Raw genomic sequence first — 21,483 nt, 5'->3', positions numbered from 1 at the left:
GTTATAAAACATTGGGTGCGTAACAACTTGTATGTATCAAAACTAACCGGTGTGTTTAAAACAATAAGCTTTCATAGAACATGATGAGTCGGTGTCTGTTTTAGAAAATCAATCGAGTTATAAAAGGTGATTCATTTATTAATATCGACGACATTTTTTTTTTGTATTATTTAAAATATAATTTAGTTTGAAGAAAGTTTTTTGAAGACTGTTGTTTTCAATTATTATATTATATTCAAATATTGAATTATTTCGATTTTTCTTGACTAGGAGGCGTAAAGAAAGTTTATATATCACTAAAGGTACTGATACCACTTGTACACATTTATCTTAAGTTTCTCTCAATTCAGAAGTCCTAACATAACATTCCCATATCTATCCGGCTAGTCTACTGTTTGAAGGTCAAAGCTGTGCTTACCCACGACCCCGTGGAGCCCCAGCGCTTCAGCCTCTTCCCGAAAATGTTTTGACACTGCGACAGACAAGACACCGACGCCGCCGGCTGTATCTTGTTCACGAAACTCTCACCTCTGTCTAATGTCATTTTACACTGGCACTAAACACCAAGTCTTTAATAATCACATAAAAATCCAAGTTTTATTTTCAATAGTCTGTTTTTTATCGCACTGTATACGCATGTGTTGCTATGTGTGTAGTGTGGAGCGCGTTGTATTCGCGTGCGGCCGCGTCGCCGGCTGCGGTGCGAATGCGAAGCGCTCCGTTTTCCCCTATCTCCGGAAAAGCCGCCCGCCCTGGCGTCCCGCCCGCCCTCGTCCCGGCAAACCCGCCCAAACTTCCAATTAGAACATTTCGTTACTGGAATCGTATTAGTGTCGGACAGACGGCGTGTATGATGAATTCTAGTGAAAAAGATGTCGTTAGGAAATCATAAATGAAAGTAATCTTTCTGTATCGCTTTTTGCTTTCGTAGTAAAAGTGTGATTTATAAATATGTCTGTTCTATGTAATGATGAGTTAATATTTGGAGCGGACTACTATCCTAGTGATATTAATTATATATTTACCTACAAGCATTACTTTGACTTCCTAATTTCTATTCATAAAATCCTTTATTCTTCTTACGCAAGTAAAATTAACAGCTATCATATAACCTACATTTATAATGAAAGTACATTTCGTTATACGTGACAAGTGGTTAGTTCAGACAGAGCTCTCAAAATGTCATTAAGATAGTGTTCCATTAGTCGCCTTATACGACGTCCAAAGGAATAATTAGAGCGCCATTCCCTTTGTATTTGCCGACACAGGCTGAACTTCAAACGATGCCGAATGTGTTGCTAAACTGCTCCATCTAAGAGACAGTTTAATTACTCATTAACTATCGATATTATAGAGCAAATTCTGTGTCTGCAAGTTTGTACGAGACAATGTAATTTCTTGCCACGGTATAATTTATTTAAGAGGTTTAAACAGTTCTTTAACAAAGAGATGCATAGACTAAGAAGGTTTTATCAAAAAGCGGTTTAGATCCATTTCTTTAACAATTGTTTATTCACAAGTATTTGCTAATAAATTGTTTCTAACCGAGCCTGTAATTAAATCATATCCTTTAACAGGAAGTAGTTAAGTATCTTAAGATTTACGATGCGGATGTTGAGATTCCACAACACGGTAATGTAATTATTACGACATCCATAAGTGCTAAAAATATTACTTTGAATACGTTGGTCTTACGTCTACTAGTAACTAATTCCACACTACTATTAGCTTAAATAGAAATTACGTGTATTGGACCACGTAGCAATAACAACGAATTGCGATAATCGACTTTATTGCGTAGAACATAAAGGTGTTAATACCAAATTCTTGCCAGTTCCTTGTTGAAGATAATTTGTTGTTATAGATTTGCTACGTAATTGATGAAAGGCAGGAATGACACCTGATATAATAATGCGATAATTGTATGTATGTAAGAATACCTATGTTATTACCTACTGTTATATTTCGATGGATACCAATGAACTTAGAAAACATAACGCTTATTAAATTTATGTATCAAAATATACAAAAAAATGCGAGTCTATCAAACAGCTTACAGCCTTATTCTGTTGTTGCCTCATTTGCTCTATCCTTATACAGTTATGGTATTTGCTGTGTAAAAATAATACATGTTGGACGTGTTTTGTTTCGAACGACGGATAGACGATATCGTAATCAAAATCGTCAGGTTTTGTGCAAAATTACTTCTCATAGCTGTTTTTTCGTCCACACACTCAACAGGTATCGGCTCCCAAGACCTTGCTGACTTCTCTTTGAGAAATTCAAAATCTGAAAAGAAAAACTTTCTTCGAATAGGCCGTTTTTGAGGCACTTTTAAAACGTTAAAATAATGTCTCTAGGTGCACAGTCCCAAAATGTGATGGTCTCATAACCTACCAATCACATACAGACAGCATAGTATACATAGTTATTAGTAGTTATGGTATCTCGAAGGCTTGTTAGTCCTCAGGAAATAGTTCGTCCTGCCTCCCCAGCCCCGTCGATATCCGGCCCTCGCCGCTGTGTCAAGGTTCGACGTTAAACTTGTTACATCTACAGGATGGTGTATAAACGAAGGACGTTTAAAAGATTAACATAGAATATTGACGTCAAGTTTCGACAGATTTTGACGTAAAAGCTGCTCATGTTGTAGTAGAAAACAGTTGATGAATCTGAATTTATTGACATATGCTTAAAAAATATAATTTGAATTTTAATGGTGCGAAATCCTATCCCAGTTGTTTGTGTGCCAAGGGCAGTTTTAATTGAATAAAAAAAGTCTTGTTTTTTGAATTTAGTTAATTTAGCCATTTATACTTATTCTTCGACGTCTTTTTATACATATAAAGAGGTATTATCAATCATAATATGCAATTATAGTTATATTTAACTACCTTTAATATACCCAAGTCCAATTGAATCCAGCCTGTATATACGCCCACTCGTCATCGGAAAGTGAAATCTTTCTCTTTAGTGAGATGCGTGAAGTTTTATTGTCGATGTGACATCTCCGTTTTATGACAACGAATGAAATTACGTAACAAATGTCTTTCAAATAAATCTAGTATCAATTTGATCTATTTAATTGGATTTGGTATCTACATGACGTAGGTGTTCAAATATAAATGAAGTAGTTAAAAGTCGAAGACGAGACAGTTACCGAGTATGCTTGCTTATATCGCGGAAGTGAGATTTATTATTAAAGAACTCTCTGCAATAGATATATATATATATAAGATATTTTACAAATTGATTAAGTAGTTCATATTTGAAGCAGGAATTCATATTAAAAATAAACAAAACACGTAATGATAATAAGAAAACTAGCAGTAGCGTCAAATTAGCATTAAATAATCACTACGCATCTATTTGAAAATATATTTCTGATAGTTTTATTTTTCTATGAAGTCTATTTGAAACTATTTGAAACCCTATAAAGTCCAATGGTATTGCAATTATACCAATAAAGTTTACATATTAGCAGTATTTTAATCCACAATTACTAAGTACGCGCGGAGCCACGGTAGAGTGGACCAATTAATTGTAGAGACGAAACACCGCTAATTAATATGATAAGATTAAACGGAAGCTTTCGAAACGCCACGCTGAGTAAATGTATTCAGATTGCTTACAAAATATTAACTTATGAAACTATTATGACTGTATCTCGGTGTTACCTCAGGTTTGTAGAATTTTCAGAGAACATACATGTTAAAGTTAAGCAACGATCGTGCTAAGGAAATGTTCATCTATTTAAGTTATTGACAAATAAACTGAATATCACTGTGTTTCGTTGTTCTGATATTCAAGACATTACCGGTAATCGCAGCGTTTAAAATGATGATCAACGTTCAAGAATCCAAACACTAAATATGTTTAACTAATGTCAAAAAATAGAGTTCATTAGAAGTACGTGGTTAGCAGCTATCGTTTCCATCACCGAAATTCATTTTTGTCTGTTAAATGAAGGTTACCTAGTTTTAATAGTACAACAAATATTCGAGTTAAAAATAGTAAAATAATAATTAAAAACCTTCACTAGCATCAGGAAGGTCGAGTCATTGGTATCCGAACCCACGCACATTCTGACATGACATTACCAATCATAATCATGAAATATTCAGACAAAAAGCTTTTGTAATTATTGTTTCACAGGAAACTAGACGGTATATTGGTATCCGCCAAACGGGTGCTCTGAAGGATGGAGTAGCATTCCCACAAAACAATTACAAGGCGAATCAAAATTAATGACAACTTAGCCTTGCTCTATATTGTGGTCTACAATACACAACGATAGATTTATGATAAACGCTTTAATTAACGCTTTCCGCGAAATATCAAACGATATCTGCAACTTTTTTGAAACACGCAAAAATATAAATCTTATTTTTGCATTCGTCTTAACGATCGTGTTTCTGATTTACGATAGAGAAACCGAAATTAAATTCGGGCTTAAGTAATCAGAATGATTGTTTACCCACACTTTAGAATACCAATTATAATTGAATGCTGATTAGAACAAACACGAAGCATATAATCTCTCAGGAAAACAATTAAGTTATGCAATTAAACGATACTAACTTGAAGGATGCGTGCCTTAAATATTAATCCGACCTTCGTGAAGAGTATGCATGATAGATTCAATGCACTGTTAGCGTGGGCCTAATCCTAGATCTTGCGTAGGATAATACTAACATAAATCTCTATAAAGTCGTCTATCTTTGCCCTACCACTAATTCTTCGAATAAGCCTTGCAGTTGTGAAAAAGGGATAGCACGCTACGCGGCGTGGAGCAGCGTCTTGCTTTAGCAATTGCAACAACCTCACAGTAAGAGGTCGTATTTATGCAATGTAAAACAAAGTCTCTGCCTTCGTTTGAAGAGGTCAGGAAGTATGTAGGTCAGTATTTCCCTTATGGGGTGTCAAGGACTTTGAAATGCGCAAACAGAAATAGAACATCGCAATAATATTACGTTTAATATTTCTACGTTCACCGAAGAAGTTTCTTTAAAAAGAGGTCGACTTATTTCATTAATATAAAGAAATCGTTTTATATTGACTAAGGAGTTTCATATCTTGTTTCGTATTCAATTATTATAGAAAAAAGTTAGTATTAACAACCTGTAGAGCCTACAACGAACTCTGGAGACGGGTTTGTCTGCAACCAGTCCTGAAGCGAACCAGTCTTCTTTCTTGTGATCTTAAAGTTTTTACCATTTGCTACATGGTGGGCCATCTAGATCAACACGTATCAACTTATGCTCTAAGTAAATGTTCATTATTCCTAGTATTAAATTTCTTTGTGAACTATTTTTTTTACATGTTTACTATCGAATCACTCGAATCACGATACGAGTAAAATTTATGCAACAGACTTCGTAAAGGTTGATATAGAGATTTTGTACATCATAAAACTCGATTCATGAATGTGCATTTTAAATGGTAACCGGCCTATATATATCCTGGCTGCCCAGCTCGAGAACTAGAGCGACATATACAGCCTTAGCGAGACTTATCTGGCTGCAAGGCGAACTTGTGGAACATACGGTACATATACAATAATACGAGCTTCGCTTCCGCTGCCATCGACAGCGTTGCCCGGCAATCGATTCTGCGGTTAGAAATCAATATCGGTTTAGATTTCGCATGTACAACTATAATTATGTATCTGGTAGTGAACATAATGTGAAATGTCAAATTGATATCGATCCCTGTAAATGTTAGAAGACAAATTTTAGTCAGTATTTAAATGATATTTGTCTAAACAAATGTATACCAAACCAATGAATTATGCGATTATGATGAAATTTAGTTAGGTCATACTTATTATATGGTTTTGCAATAAACCGAGTGCTTCTATTAGGATATACTTTTATATAAAGACTGGGGGTTTAACCAAAGCCTTCCTTTGTTTATTCCCTTAAGATAAAAGCAGGACACTAATACAGCCGGAGGTGTCGCGTGGGAGTTGAAATACTGTGCCATAAAGCAAGAGCTCAAATAAAAAGAACGCGGTAACGTATCGAGAAGTAGGTGATGACGTCAACTGGCTATTACTTAAGGCTATAACCGCACCACCTGAAATAGGTTGTACTAAAATATCACAGGATATTTGCTTTATATTGTGAGCTTGTCTTATAGAGGTTTGACGAGCTTATAACAAAATGGTACCTTTGTTTTCACCCGAGGCGAAAAGGACACTGTATATGCTTCTAGTGTATGTTTTTGTTTATCGAATTGCGATACAAGATTAAAACAAAACCTACAAGGTACTTATTGTATTTAAATCGATTTTCCCTTCAAATTAAATTATCTTTAAGGTTCCTCTACTATCGTGAAAGTAGGAAGTGATTGAACACTTATAAAAGTTCACACGCCGCCAATAACAGCGGCTGTTATTTTATTAATAGTTTTGTGCACGTGCGACTTGCGGAGAACATTTCGAGGCCATTGTAAGGGTGTGAAGACTTTTTACATCAACATTGTTTACGATGAGAAATTAACGAAGAGGAGAGTTACGAAAACAAATGTTAGTAAACAGATAGTAGTACCATAGAGACTTTGTATCGATATAGATATGGATGTAGCTACGGAAGTCATGAGGTATGCTTGCTGCGGTTTGATCCGTGACAGCAAGCATTTGGGTCAAACGTTTGTGTGATTCACAAATGTTTGTGCTAAATGTTGGTATGTCTAGTGTTCGTGATATCTAATCTACGTGACATCGATATAATTTCTATTGTTAATTGCAATGAATACTAAAGGCTTGGTTGTGGAAGCGTGACAGCACAGCGTATGTTCTTTTGACGGCAACGATCATAAATATGGCAATTAGCTAGAACCGGTGCCTTCTGGTCGATTGTAAGTTTCAGTAACAAGAATCTATCTAGATATAGTGGTACCATAATAACATTTGATAAGGGATCATATCGCTGTGGGATCATCCCAATTATAAATGTTATTATGTACGGAAACAAAGGTCGTTATTCCGAATTGCAATGTATCGCCTTGATCTGGTTAACGCTCGGTAAACTAGTGCGTAAAATATGTTATAGGAATGATTTATGGGAAATAAAAAAACTATAACAAATTTTTTTGAGCCTAAAGAGTGACCTTGCATTTTTAAATGTCTTTCAAAAACAATACTTTTCGAAAAACACTGGTAGAAACTTGTAACATAATGTTTCATAAAATACATGGGTTTATGTGTAAAAATGTTTATTAACTGTCACATATTTACGGAAAATTTTCCTCGTACCATCATAATGCTATTACAGTGTTATTTCATCGCTCCTAAGCCTGCACTGGCATTAAACCATAGGTTTATAACAAAACAGACACGGCCTCGGTCTAGTTTGACATTTCTAAAATAGCTTCGATGCGGCGTCCTCTGTAAGGCCCCGACCGGCCCGGAGTGCATTTCTTTGTACATCTAAATTTATTGTAGTCTGTGGTCATAATTCTCGCAGTGCGTTACTGTGGCCGCTGCAGCAAACGGTAAAACGCACGACATGTGGATAGGGTCATCGCTGAGCGTATTTTTAGATAAAAAGTATGCATTGCTACAATGACCTGGGTTTTGGTGGGTTAAAGTATTTGAATATTTCATTCGTAAACTAGTACAAGAAAAATTGAAGTAAATACAGATTGTATTTTAAATGAAATGTAATATTTGTATATTAAAGATTCATATTAATTTTAGGACAATCTTTAACTTGAAGTAAACAAAACTTGCCGTTTAACGATAGTAATTAACCTACTCATATACCGAAATTCGATAAAAATAGTTAAAAATACATGGTATTTTTAAGTATTTTGTACATGAGCGGTAGCCCTACGTAAAGCCACAGTATAAATAACTTATAGAGCATAAATATCACTAACACGCGCCTATCCTTTGTTATATTTTAAGAGGTTGATTAACTATAAAACATATATATCAACTAACTAATGGATTTTAGTCCTATTTTATGGGAAGATATTTGTCTTCTCGAAAAAGCAGTGGTTTGGGGAGAGCGACTTAATTATTTCGGTAGCAGACGATAAAGAATAGTTTTATAATAGACTGGCAGTTGAAAATGATTGAATTTTAATACTTCCGTATTTGTTTTTTTTAATAAATGTTATTTATTATCTTTGTCAAGATATTAACAGATTTTTTGTATACTTCATTTATAGAGAAAATGGCCGAGTATTCTAGGCGCACTCTACCCAAAGTTTGTTTTCTCAATAGGTATATAAGAATGTCATGCGTCTTAAATTTAAGGAAAAACCTAAAGGAAAATACTATAAAAAATATTACTCAATTTCTCACGCGATATTACAGTTAGATTAAACAAACATTCCGAAAGTATTATCGAAAATGATTGTGGTCGCCGTAAACGCGTAAACTAAATTTAGGAATCATTTAGGAAAAATCCGGCTGAATAACAATTGGATCCACTCAATAGCGCGTGACACTAATGGTCAATTTAAAACCGCTTAGTACGACTTCTATTATTTAAAGCGGACATAATATGTCCAAAACATCGAAATGTTTGTTTTTATACGATTTTCGATCTAAGCCCTGCATGGATAGTCGAGTGGTATAGGTTATCGGTGTGCACCTCGTATGCGCGACGTATCACGGGTTCGATCCCCGTAAGAAAAGAGATGTGAGACCCTCAAATGCTTGTTCTTAAACAAGTAAGTCTAGGCATATTTTGCATACAACTTAACAGTTTCTGTCAAATTATCTCACTGTTAAGACGAGAATAGCTAATCTAACCTCACGACTTAAAATTAGACTCATAATATTATCTACGTTTTTTTTTATATTCCAGTTGTAAACTAGATAGAGCGAAACGTGGGAGTCTAGATACACAGGCGGAGATAGTAACTGTATCTACATAATTCTACGACTATTCCTTCCTACTGGTTTGTGGTTGTAAAACATTTTTATGTAAATGTATGCAGGGATAGTTGCGTACAGGATCTGAATGCAAAACTTGAATTAAAATCTAAATGTGTGCATTTTGTGACCATAAAGTCATACAAGGAAGAAAAAAGGAACGTTTTTCAGAAAATGTCACGTATACAAATTAGTTCACGGAGGCTTTTAACTATAACAAAATGTAGAATTTTCTCCGCAATTAACTTAAACCTACATAAACTTAATGCATGAAATATTCTCAAGTGTGAACCTTAAAGCCAAAAAACGTAAATAAAAAATAAAACTCAGCGTTTAAAAATAAATTCCTCAAGCACAATTCAAATGGTAGCGCTTTCCACAGCTAAAATACATTTCCGTAAAGTTTTACCGCGGAGTAATTACCGCAAGGCCGCGATCAAAGCTGTAAATCACGGACTGACGTACACTTTGCTATAAATAGAAGCACTATTTCTAAAGCGAGTGACGACAGGTAACGAGAGTACCCGGGCACACAACTATACGCGTACAGTTAGCAGGAAACGTTTGACATAAAGGTTAGAAATTGAAGATATTCCACTAACATTATAAACAACGTGAAAGTTTTTCTGTATGGATGTTTGTTACTCTTTCAGGCAAAAGGCAAGTTATACAGCTTTCATGTTCCGGTAGGATCATTTTCGATTTGTAGCGGCAGCAACCGGTAATCAAAACAATAAAAGTACCCTTGCTAGAAAAGTTAGAAAGAATTTATAACTTAAACTAATGTGAGAGAGCAGAAAGCTCCTCCAGCAGAAGTATGCGTAAGAGGAATGGAAGCCAATATAAGAGGCGCCGTAACGCGTTACGTTGCGAAGAAGTTTCTCACTAGAATTTATCGCTTCAAGTACTATATGCAATAAGGTATGCGTTGTATTAATGTAAGAAAACAATAGGAATGTACTTAGAACTGGGAAATTTGATAGAAGAGAAGAATTCAAGTCCAATCCAAGTCCATTCACAAATATTAGAAATCGAAATAGTTTGTAAATCTAACTTTATTACCGACTGTTTTGCTGACTGTACTACTTTACTACTGTACCTACATATACACGTAGAGGGGTGTCGTCCTATTACGTCAGTATAACGTCTTTTACGCATCTGTTACGTCAAAACACTTTTTTTCGGCCGATTGTCAAGCAAGGCTGGACATAGCTGAAGACAAATTAATATTATGACTTTGTTATACGGAAACGGGGATAGGAAATTTGAAGATTTTCGAATTACATTGATAGAAATGTTTTAATATGTCTAGTTGACATATCTGAGTCACACGAGGCGTAGTTTTTGGTGTTTCTTACTTCCTATAATAAGACTCCGCCTTCGGTCCGTGTGCCACCAGGCGACATTTTATAGATCGAATACGGTGCGGCACGATACGGCTGCAATTCTTATAGACGATGTACTTCTGTTGCCGCTATACTAACAAAATATTGAAAAACTAAATTTAAAAAATACTGAAGCGGCATCCCGTTCAACCAACATGTTTTTAATCTATAATGCCATGGAACTTTTATGTTACGAGTCCGAATCTCTAATCCAATTTTAGAAACCCTTAAACCGATCCATCCAAACAAACACATATTTCTAATTAAATAATCAATTATCTAATTATTTGTTATTAAAACACATTCTTTGCCCCGAGACACATTCTTTGGAAACGTCCTTAAGACACGATACCATTTGCACCGTACTGGAAAGAACTGCTGCCATGAGAATAGTAATAAGCCGTGACCGATGTTACAGTGGGCTACCGTTATCCATTAGTAAAACATTTTGTGTTAATTAAACACATGTGACGTCACTTTCTCACGTTTTTTGTTTATGCACCCCTGAGACGCTTCGGTGACAGCGAAAATAGGGTTGTCATGTTAAACAAGTAATTATAAATTTCGGCTCTACGCTTGCTCTCAGCTTATGATTAAGGACTCCCGTTTTGGTTCCATACTAGCAGGGAGATAACATCAAATACGCGAGAGTAAACGTTATGAGCATACATTAACAAATAATTAATCACATAATCGGAATAACAAAACCCTGTCTCAATTTCATGCTATCCTTGTTACACTAATGTGAAAAATAGAGACTTCTTGTTGATTAAATTTTCGAGGAAAAGCCGTATTATAGTTATACATACATACATATGTTGATGTTTACAGTAAAATCGAAGATACACCCAAACATACCTGAAACAAAATAAATATGGAAATCAGTTTTCATACATTACATCATTCACGAACAAAAATAGTTTATAAATCAAAACTTAACACAATAATATAATAGATGAATTGTTCTTTCTGAAATATTGTAAACAGTTTTGTCTCGTTGCATTTCAAATTATATCAAAATAATGTTTGTTAACGAACGGCATGGCTGACACGATATCTCGTTAATAGGTTTAAATATTGCAATAGATAATTACTTCATAGTTACCATTACTTAGCCTAGAAGTTTCTAGTTAATAAAACTACTGATACACCGATATTAATCTAATACTTGACATATTGTTTTAAACATATAATTTTGAGAAATTAATTTAATGCCCTAATTAAAGTAAATTACTCAAAATTGAATGTTAATATCGATTTAATTTTAGATTAGGTAACTTTAATAGAGTATTGTTCATTGAAGCCAAGTTTCCTTTAAAACAGAGTTTTACTTAACCCGCAGTTTACTATCTTTGTACCTAAATCAAGCAACGCAACAGTGATTTCGCTGTCAAAAATAATGTTTTTGCACGAAAAAGTATAATTTCAGACAGCGAAATTGGTGTTGAGGTAGTTTCGCCAGTAAAATTGAGTCCCGCGGTTAGTAACGAGATGACAACGCAAGACGTAGATCGATTTTGGTATCCTTGCAATTACCGTCATGCAAACTTAAGCAGGTTAGTTTTTAAACACTGCAGTCGTGAGTCCAGTAGCGATCACCTCGTGTATATTATGAACTCTACTTCAAAAAACCCTTTAAAATATTTTCACGCTAAACATTGTCACATCGGATTGGCACTTCATCCTGGGGGAATAACCCGTTAGATATTTCTAGTATAGAAAATCTATTTTCGTCCTCTATTGTCGTTCACCATTTTAGAACTAAAATGTCACGTTTTCAATTTGTGGCAAGCTTTATACCTTTATACGTAGTTAGTTCAGCGAGACCAATCAATTTACCTCATGCATTAAAGTTTTCAGCTTCATAGTGAAATAGGGATTTCCGACCTGATTTGTTTCGAAACCAATTATAATGGAAAAAGAAAATATGGAGTTTATCGGTAGTCTGGTTTCAAGCTGGTTTCTAATATTAGCAAACTATGTAGAGTGACGTTTCTTTTTTAATTTATACGAAATACCAAAATTATGTTGCCAAATAGGACGGAGCGGATTTGAAATGACCGATTTTGAGTGCATTTGTTTTATTTTCTCAGAACACTCAGTCACTTTTATGACTTGTATCAGTATTTCCTGATTTGAGGTCAAAAGAAAATCGCAGCTGCACCGTCAACGTAGGAGTCAATTAGTTAAAACCTAAAACGTGTTTGTATAATGAGTAGGCGATGTTATAAGAACTATTTGAGCGGAGAGCGTTATAAGGCCTAGAACAAGTAGCAGTTGGCAGGGCTGTGTCCGCTAGGGTTCGCCAAGGCGGCCGTCTCGCCCCACTTCACGCCCACATTTCTCGGTAGCTAACGAGACGCCTCTGATCTGATCTAACAAGTCGTAACACATGTAACATAAGCTCACTGGAGCGCCGCGCCCGCAATTATTTTTCTCTCAGAATGTAGGTTAGACGGTAAACAATAAAGTGTTTGTGATACAATAAAAGAATCGTCTGGCAACGCGCTTACATGCTATCTATTTGATAATTGTCTAATGTGTCATGGAGGGAATGAAGTTTAATTGCGTGGAAAGAGAACATACCCTGGTAACAGAGCTCAAAGACAACGTAATGATTCATTTGAAGTAGATTATTTGAAAGACCATGCTGATTCATTAAACAAACAATCGTAAAATAAATGAAAAGTAGAAAACACCAAAGTGACAACCAAGTTCTAAAGCTTCGCAACATGTTTGCTTTCTTATTAGGCATAACATCGCAGTTAGTGATGTAATGGAAGAAAGACGCAATAACTAATGCTGTGACGTCTGTACGAATTGGGTCAGTGTTCCGACCAAACGAGTTTCTGCTTGCCTTGTTTTTCCCACTCGTAATAATACTAGGCATAACCTTGGAACTGTTTGTTAACTGATCAAGGATCTCATTTGATAGATACCAGATACTTTGAATACTAGTTCCTTTACATAATGTTGTTAAACACGTACTTATGTAGTATTACTCTATCTATATTGTAATAGATTCAAGACCCTTCTTTTTCAAGTCGAGCTATTACAATTGTGAAAGAGATACGGCTAGGAGTAGAGGAGAGCACTGTCCCGTCCATATCAATATTTCGTGATAATAATTCTCCAAAAACGATAAATTAGGGTTACAGTTATGCCACAGGTCGGCCGGCGAAGATCTGTGGCTCCAATGAGAATGCAGGAAGTGCTAAATGCGGGAACATGTCTACCGGCTAGCCCGGTGCCCGTATTATATTCCCGCATATGCTAAACAATTGTCCAGCGTAGTTAGCAGAAATTGTTCGCAAGAATTAAGAGTGGTTTACTAAAAAAATACGAATTATTTGGTAGGTATAGCAGTCAACAGTGGGCTATATGCACCCGATAGTGCATATAGCATAGAGTCGACGACCTCCGTGGTCGAGTGGCGTACGCACCGGTTTCAAGGTGTCGCTAGCTCTGAGGTCCCGGGTTCGATCCCCGGTCGGGTCAATGTAAATATTCATATTTCTACATTGTCTCGGGTCTGGGTATTTGTGGTACCTTCGTTGTATCTGAATTCCATAACACAAGTGCTTTAGCAACTTACTTTGGGTTCAGAACAATGTATGTGATATTGTCCGCATTTATTATTTATTTATGGTAGAGTATTCTTGCTCAAGTAAGGACCTCCAGTCTTTCTTACTACTTCTTAAATCAGGATTGGAAGTTTGACGTGTAAGCGAGATGACACTATATGCTTATTAAAGCGCTGTCTCGCTATCAAAATGGCAGAAGTTACAAGCATTGATGAACAGTACAGGCACAGTATAAATCAATTCTTGTAATAACTGTTGCATCAGATTTACGACTAACGTGAATTTACGTGAAATACTTTTCTTGTTTCCCGGGAATCAGGTTATTTTGATTGTAGTTATAAATTTGGTGATGATAGATATCTCTATATAATGTATTAGTTTCCGTTTATTTATGTAATCAATCGGCTTAAAATGGATGTACGTAATAGTATATTTTTATGAATATAGTGCGCAAATAACGGTGAAGACGGCAACAGTGAGAGTTTCGTACAAATACTCATGCGCACTAACGTTCCGATTCTTTTGCCCTAACAGCTCAGACAAAAGACAGTCGCCCGGTGCCTCACGTATGGAAGTAATAAACACGAAAAAGGCAGCTTTATTATAGCCACTGTACAATAAAAACAGTAGTCTCATTAAGTTATATATAAAAATGAATTGCTGTTCGTTAGTCTCGCTTAAACTCGAGAGTGGCTGAACCGATTTGGCTAATTTTAGTCTTGAAATAATGATACCAGTCCAGGAAAGGTTTAAACGGTGAGAAAATATGAAAAAAAATGCGTCAAAGAAAAAATACTACGCGTGTGAAACCGCAGGAAACAGCTAGTAATGTATAATTAAGAATTGGCTTATGCTGAAATATTTGATAGAAGGAACAAGTAGTATATAAGTATACTTTGGGCGAGTGATACTTAAAGAATGATTCCAATATTTAGCGACAAAATGATACTTCAATATTGATTTTAGGATGTTTGTTTTTTTGTTCGGACAAAATTTTCATTCTACACATTCCTTATACCTTGACTAATTAAAAAAAGATTTAGGTATAGACAGAGTGCAGTTTGCCTTCTGCATTTTTCTTGTAAGACACAGTCATAAAGACAATTTGACAGAAGCTCTTGTCCTAAAGCGAGTAAAACAAGGGGACATAAATAGTCTTCCTGGTTCATTCCTGTTAACGGACTTGACGCTACATTTTATTTGCCTTTTAATTTACTTTATCAAAGGGAATCGTGTTTCCTTTACACTTCGACAGAAAGGAGTTTTTTAATAAAAAGTTTGAAAGCTTTTGTCCACCGTGATCGACACCGATGTTGGTGACGAGCATGTCATGCACGAGCAGCCTGTAAATGTAGTTTGTATTTCCACTTTCTAAAATTTGTCACTGAATTGCTGGGGCATAAATAATTTTCAGATTTCTCTTAGATTCACACGCAGTGGAATATAACGCTAAAGAGTTTTAGAAGATACTAAATAGACCATTACATGTTTATATTAAATTACATTGGCAGTATCAGAAATTTCAAACGATAAAAATGTTCATCTTTAAATTAGAATGTAAGTATTTAAAACGTGTGATAGCGTTGACGTCATTTGACAAAGATATTTATTTCTGGTTAACGAAATACATTTGTATTTTCAATACGTTACGTATCGCGGAAGAAGTGTAGGAAATTATACCAGAAATCTAGAGACGTCTGGTTTATCTTTACAGCTAGAGCTAATAAAAGTGTATTAAAACGGCATTCTGGTGTAAAGCAGTAATGACGAAAAATTATTACATTTTAACAAAAAATTGTGTTTTAAAAATAGTACAAGCTTCAGAGGTCTACCTTTTTTAGGGTTTTTACCCAAAGGATGAAAACGGAACGCTGTTACTAGGCTCCGCAGATTGTCAGTCCATCTGTAAACAGCTATACTAGCTGCTAGCTAACTCATGTAAATAACTAGATAATACATTACTTTTAGTATTACAGTTACTACTACAACAAATATGTTAAAAGCAAAGTCTAACGTTTTTATCAATGTTCTTGAATAAACACCGATCAAGAGATTCACGTAATTCAATATTATAAAATCCAAATACCTACATATTTATTCAGATCGTAGTTTTTGGCAGACATTTCTCAACATTAAACTTGACTGATAGATAAAAAACATAGCTAAAACTCTATTTGTATGTGTTATTTTTAAATTAAATGACGAATAAAAAAGCCCAGTGAGTAATCGCAGTGTTAGAGAAAATCCTTAAACATTTTGATACACACCCTACAAATCTTCAGACACAGTCTTAGTTATAATCTTACCTAAATTTTATTTAAGGTCGGGTCGAACCTTGTTGGCGTTACGAGTGTGATATAATCCTATACTTCACATATTATTTTGCCCTCAATATCATCGAAAAATTGAAGATCTAGGGCAAAAGGACGCGTAAACTGAAGCGACTGAAGCTGTAAACTGAGGATAATCGGTATTGAATACATAATACTTTGCGTGGGATGTAACGTTAATCGCGTATTAATGATATATTTGACCTTATAATGTTATACCCCTTCATGAGGTCGGTTGGTTAAGTAGAGGTCAGGCAATATAAAGTCAGTGAGGGTTTGATTCCGACTGAAGACAAATAATATTATTCGACAACTTTCACACAACGCTATCTAGTCTCAAACGAACAATGCTTGCATTTTGAGTAAAAATATATATCTCTGAATACACACAACATACATATAAAATATAGATAATTTACATCCAGATATAGAAAAAATGATCGTACTCATCATACACGTTTGTTTTGGGTGAGAATTGAACTCACGATCTCTGGTGAAGCTGTTAAGATCACTAACCACAGCACCAACAGGCTAGTCTTCCTCAATACTTTTATGATACCCAGAGACATTAAGTCTCGCCGATTTTTTAGTGTAACTAGGATAAAACTACTCACGCGTATGTATCGGGATGGGTACTCGACTAGTTTCGGACCCGACCCTTATTAATACGCTGACGCAGAAGGGTGTCGAACTTTGATTCTGTTATTCGAATATTTGAGAATCTACACCCACATAGGGGTTATTCCATAAATATATTTTTATTAAATTTAATTTACAAAACATCTAATAATGAAAGGTTACGTTCGGTCCTACGAGGCACGAAAACGTGTTAGCAAATTGAATTTTCACGGGAGTTCAACAACCTTTACGCAATAAGTTTTGGCAAACTTCGTTACCGTATATAGAAGAAAAACATTGTTTGCGTAAGGAAACAGTCTCAATTTTCATTGAGTATTTGTAGTTGATAAACCTGGTCTTCTTTCTGAATGGACATCAAAGAACTATTGGATATAATATAAAGTGAAAATTATTTAAAGGATTCCCTTCAAAAAAAGGTCGCCACACTAAAGAACTTAATCATATGATACTACCCGCGATAATTCGGGTTTGGTGTGTTAACCTATCCCACTCGGCTCTCCATGATTGATTCATGGTTTTACTGACGATCTTACCTAACGAACCTCTTAAAGGACGGCATTACATATCACACATAGCTCCCTCTTTTACAATTTCAACAGTCTTGCCAAAATACTCGTAAATGACAGTAGGCCATTAAAAGTCATAAAGGTGTCTCTTAGTTTACGTGTTTAAGATTATAAGGTAATCTGCTCCTCATATCTTGAAAGGTAGCGAATATAGGTTTATAGTTTATCAGAAGCAACTCTATGTGGTTGTAAACTTTACGTTCGACGAACCATAAAGTTTATTTCCGCGATACTGGAGTTAATAACTGTGATCTAAATCATTATTAATAGACTATCTGATATTACAACACTATTGGGTTTATTAAGTATATTTTTTATATTAATTTTAAGCAAAGTATTGTTATAAATCAAATTAATGTTATGGGCAAGAAAAATAATTAAGTTTTAATTCAAAGTCGCCGTGACCCAAATTAAACTCGACTAACTATTATTGATTTATAGAAAACTGCCCAAAATTGTACATTTATTACTAAAATTCAATATTATGTTATGTTGCTGTGTGCAAATCTAAATTAAATATTATTGTATCAATCCATTAAAGCTTTATTAGGAGCTTTTTTTAATTTCCAAATAAAGTTAAAAGGTTTTAACTTTGATGATGAAGAAAAGAGACGCAAATATTTATACAAAAAGCGTCACAAAAACGCAAAATTCTTCCAAGAAAGTTCACATCAATGTGCTACCGAAATTGAGACGCAAGATAAACGCTTTTGATCTCATTTCGACCAGGAAATGTCTTATTTACGAAAGTTGCATAGCATTGTTGAGACTGAAAAATTAAGGTAACTGTCGCAAAAGAATGTCACCGGAATTCCACAAAAAGCGAACACAATATGATGTCAATATTGTGTGTCAGTGTGCGAGGGCGTGACGCAATCCGGACAACTAAACAGGCTGCGTAGGACTCTTAGCATATTCCACGTTCCCGACTCGTAATATCTTTGTTTCATCCATATTTGAAATTCATGTCAGTAGGACGGCATTTCCTTAACTTTTCTTAGTATTTTTAATTTTTACTTCGTCTTAAAAGCCGCTATTTCTTTCGCATGAAATATGCTCACGACGTCCTTGATTTATCGCGACGCTTAATTAAAAATGATCGCGTGGTGGATATGGAGCAGCGGAGGCCAAACATTCTTAGAAAATATACGTATTACGTGTAAGATAGTAAGCTCTCATTAGCGGTTAAAGACACCGCACTATTATTATAACACGCAACATAAAATAAACTGTGTTTATTTTGGATGCTGGAGCTTTTAGAATTTTACACGGAACGGGACGTAAACGACACGAAAAGGTGAAACTACAATGTTCACGTGCACGTTTCATTCTTCTTTTTAATAATCAAAATTGGCAATCATCTAAAGTACCATCACTTGCCACGGATGTAAAATGAAAAGAAAAGATAAGGAAGTTATCTTATCAAAACTTTTTCGATTTCGTCTCGTCTCGCGCAAAATCATAAAAGCACCCGATAGCGAGATTATTTATAGACCATAATGTTGCAAAATACATGGCCGAGTTATGTCAGAATGTCCAAACGCATGCGCAGACGTGTTGATGTTACCACCGTGCGTTGCTCGAGTAAAATTGGAACTGTCATCGGAATATGAAATGCATGGAGACATGGTGCTAGCAACATATAAACATGCCGAAAGATATAATAAAACATTTACAGAACCCATCTCTATTAAAGCTTTTTTATTTCATCTTCTAATGCAAACCTTTGATCTTTCATTTGTTTATAAATATGTTATTTGTAAATTAAAGCCGCCGATAAAAAAATATTTTTGTCGTGCCAAAGCCTTGGAATCCCGAATGAGTTCGGGGTACTTTCCGACCTTGGAATGCCAATAACAGCGGCATGAGTCTCTTTATGAATAATTAAATTCCGAAATCATATTTGAAAAAGATTTTATTTCTTTGTAAACTCCTTGCGTTTTACGTCTGTCGATGAAAATGCACTCGTGTATATACGAGCGATTTATCGGCATGATTGCACAATATGATGGACCTATCACAACATTAGATTCCTGGATCCTAGTAACAAACTAATGTAGTTCGGATAAACAGAAACACGACATAAACTTCCGGACTTTATAACCAACTTCTAGCAACTGCCGCGTAGGTAAATGTTACTGCCGATGCATTTATGAATGTTACCTATCCAAGTATACACTAAATAAGTTGAACTAGGTGAGTAATGAATTTCTTTAAATGAGTTCCTTCGGTAATGGGACGTAAGCGATGGTATAATAACATTTAATGGCAGCGACGAGAACTTTACGAAAATTAACGTCAATTTAACTTAATATGCTGTCACCTTTGTAATTAGGGCGGCAGGTAGACCGTTCTAAATCTGTCTCGAGTGTAAGAAATGTATATGGAAATAGGAAGGGGCCGTATTTACCTCCTTGACACCTACCGCCCACGCAAACGTTAGCAATACTAAGTTTCCAGTAGACAGAAAACAACTATCGAATAAAGTATTTATATAACTAAGTACTAACAAATATATGTTTCCACTTATGTAGGTTAACAGTCAAAGTTAAAGCTTTCTGAAAATAAAATGGCTGAAAATATGTAGAAATAAACAAAAAGAAAAACGTAACAGTGTGATGTGATCCCGATGGAAACGTGACAGGTAATTGTTGAACTAGTTTTCTAACAACTTTGAAGTGGACGAGCTTTTTTATGACACGCTGATTGAATTCACTAAGAAGTATTCAGGTTATGATATGTAAAATAAAGGATATTGATGTCAAACATCAAAGATTTGTGTAATAAATTAATTAGGCAAATTGGGTGTGTTAACATTTTGACGACAATATTTGAGTACCGTCCGAGAAATGTCATATTCTCAGAAATATCATATTAATTCTTAAGTTAAAACATTCTTAAATAAAATTAGGCCTAATCTAAACTAGACCGATGTAAATAGATTGCATAATGCGAGGTTACGTGTGTTTAGTAATCTCTATGATATATTAGAGGTTGGCACTATCACAGATATTATGTTTTTGACAGATCGTAAAAAGAAGAGTGTACGTGTGATAATTTTAGCGGTTTTATTAGTACTTAATACGTGGGATTCATTGAGTACACCCAGTTTGTTTTCGCTTCGTAAAACTGTGGGATTTTTATTGCATTTTTATCTTAATAACAATGAGTAAATTGTTTTATGATAATGTGCGTAAATATTGTTTTTTGAATGTTTCCTTAAAGGGAAGTAAGAGTTTGTTTGTTTGCATCAAAATTACCTCCGTATTAAGGCGTATTATACCTAATATAAACTCTACGTTTTAAAACTCAAAACAGTGAGAATTATTTAAAAAAGTTCCGTACATTAAATCCACGAAAACAAGACCATTGTGTCAGGTAAGCCACGAACGAAGATAAATAAAAGAGTGTGTCGAACTAAATAGGTTAATTTCTGGCGATCGAAATTAAAAAAAATACCGTTACCTAATAAACAGGGATAAACAAATAATTCTTGGCTTTCAATCCTCAATAACTTTTATGGATTAAAATGCTTTTCAGTCCCTGTACCACGAACACTTAACGCAGTATGTTAAAGTCATGAAAGCGAGATGCCGCTTGGCGAGTATTGACCGTCGTCTAATTTCCGCAATAGCAACTTTCCTTTTTTCAGATCTCATAGTACAGGGTTACGGTAGATCTTTTTACAGTTTGTAGTCGAGGAGCTTGTCTCGAGTATTAAGCGGTGATATCTTCATTACACCATACGTTAAACAAGTTAATAAAGAGAATAAGAGTAAATAAAACCTGGAAACGGGTCAAACAGTTCGCTTTAACGATGTTTTTAACGGTTTACAGTAGGTATTTTGTACCGCCGACACCTGCTACATGGGTTTACGGGCGTGTTCCGTAAACCCGTATTACGTGATGTACACGTTACAAATAGTTTTACAATTCTACGTTGTGGCAGCTACAACTGTGTTTGTTCCGCAGATTAAAAGTATAACGTCAAAATTGTTCCATTTATTATACTTTTTTAACTGTGCTTTAAGGACATTTTAATACAACAAAGAAAAATCAACAAATTCCTCTAAATATGAGCCTAAAAAC

General features: G+C 35.0%; 1 protein-coding gene across 8 annotated transcripts in view; it reads right to left on the bottom strand.

The window, feature by feature from the left end:
• Positions 1–783: 783 nt before the first annotated feature.
• LOC113504550 (microtubule-associated serine/threonine-protein kinase 4-like) overlaps positions 784–21,483 on the bottom strand; it is a 135,879-nt gene continuing 115,179 nt past the window's right edge. For all 8 annotated transcript variants that reach the window (XM_026886896.1, XM_026886902.1, XM_026886897.1 and 5 more), the window contains one exon: positions 784–11,133. In XM_026886896.1, coding sequence (XP_026742697.1) covers positions 11,101–11,133 — 33 coding nt within the window. In that variant the 3' untranslated portion in view covers positions 784–11,100. The remainder of the gene's footprint in view (positions 11,134–21,483) is intronic.

This window comes from Trichoplusia ni, chromosome 22, assembly GCF_003590095.1.
Source record: "Trichoplusia ni isolate ovarian cell line Hi5 chromosome 22, tn1, whole genome shotgun sequence".
Taxonomy (NCBI): Eukaryota; Metazoa; Arthropoda; class Insecta; order Lepidoptera; family Noctuidae; genus Trichoplusia; species Trichoplusia ni.
Note: the sequence above shows the minus strand (reverse complement) of the source record. Positions and strands in the feature narration are given on the sequence as shown.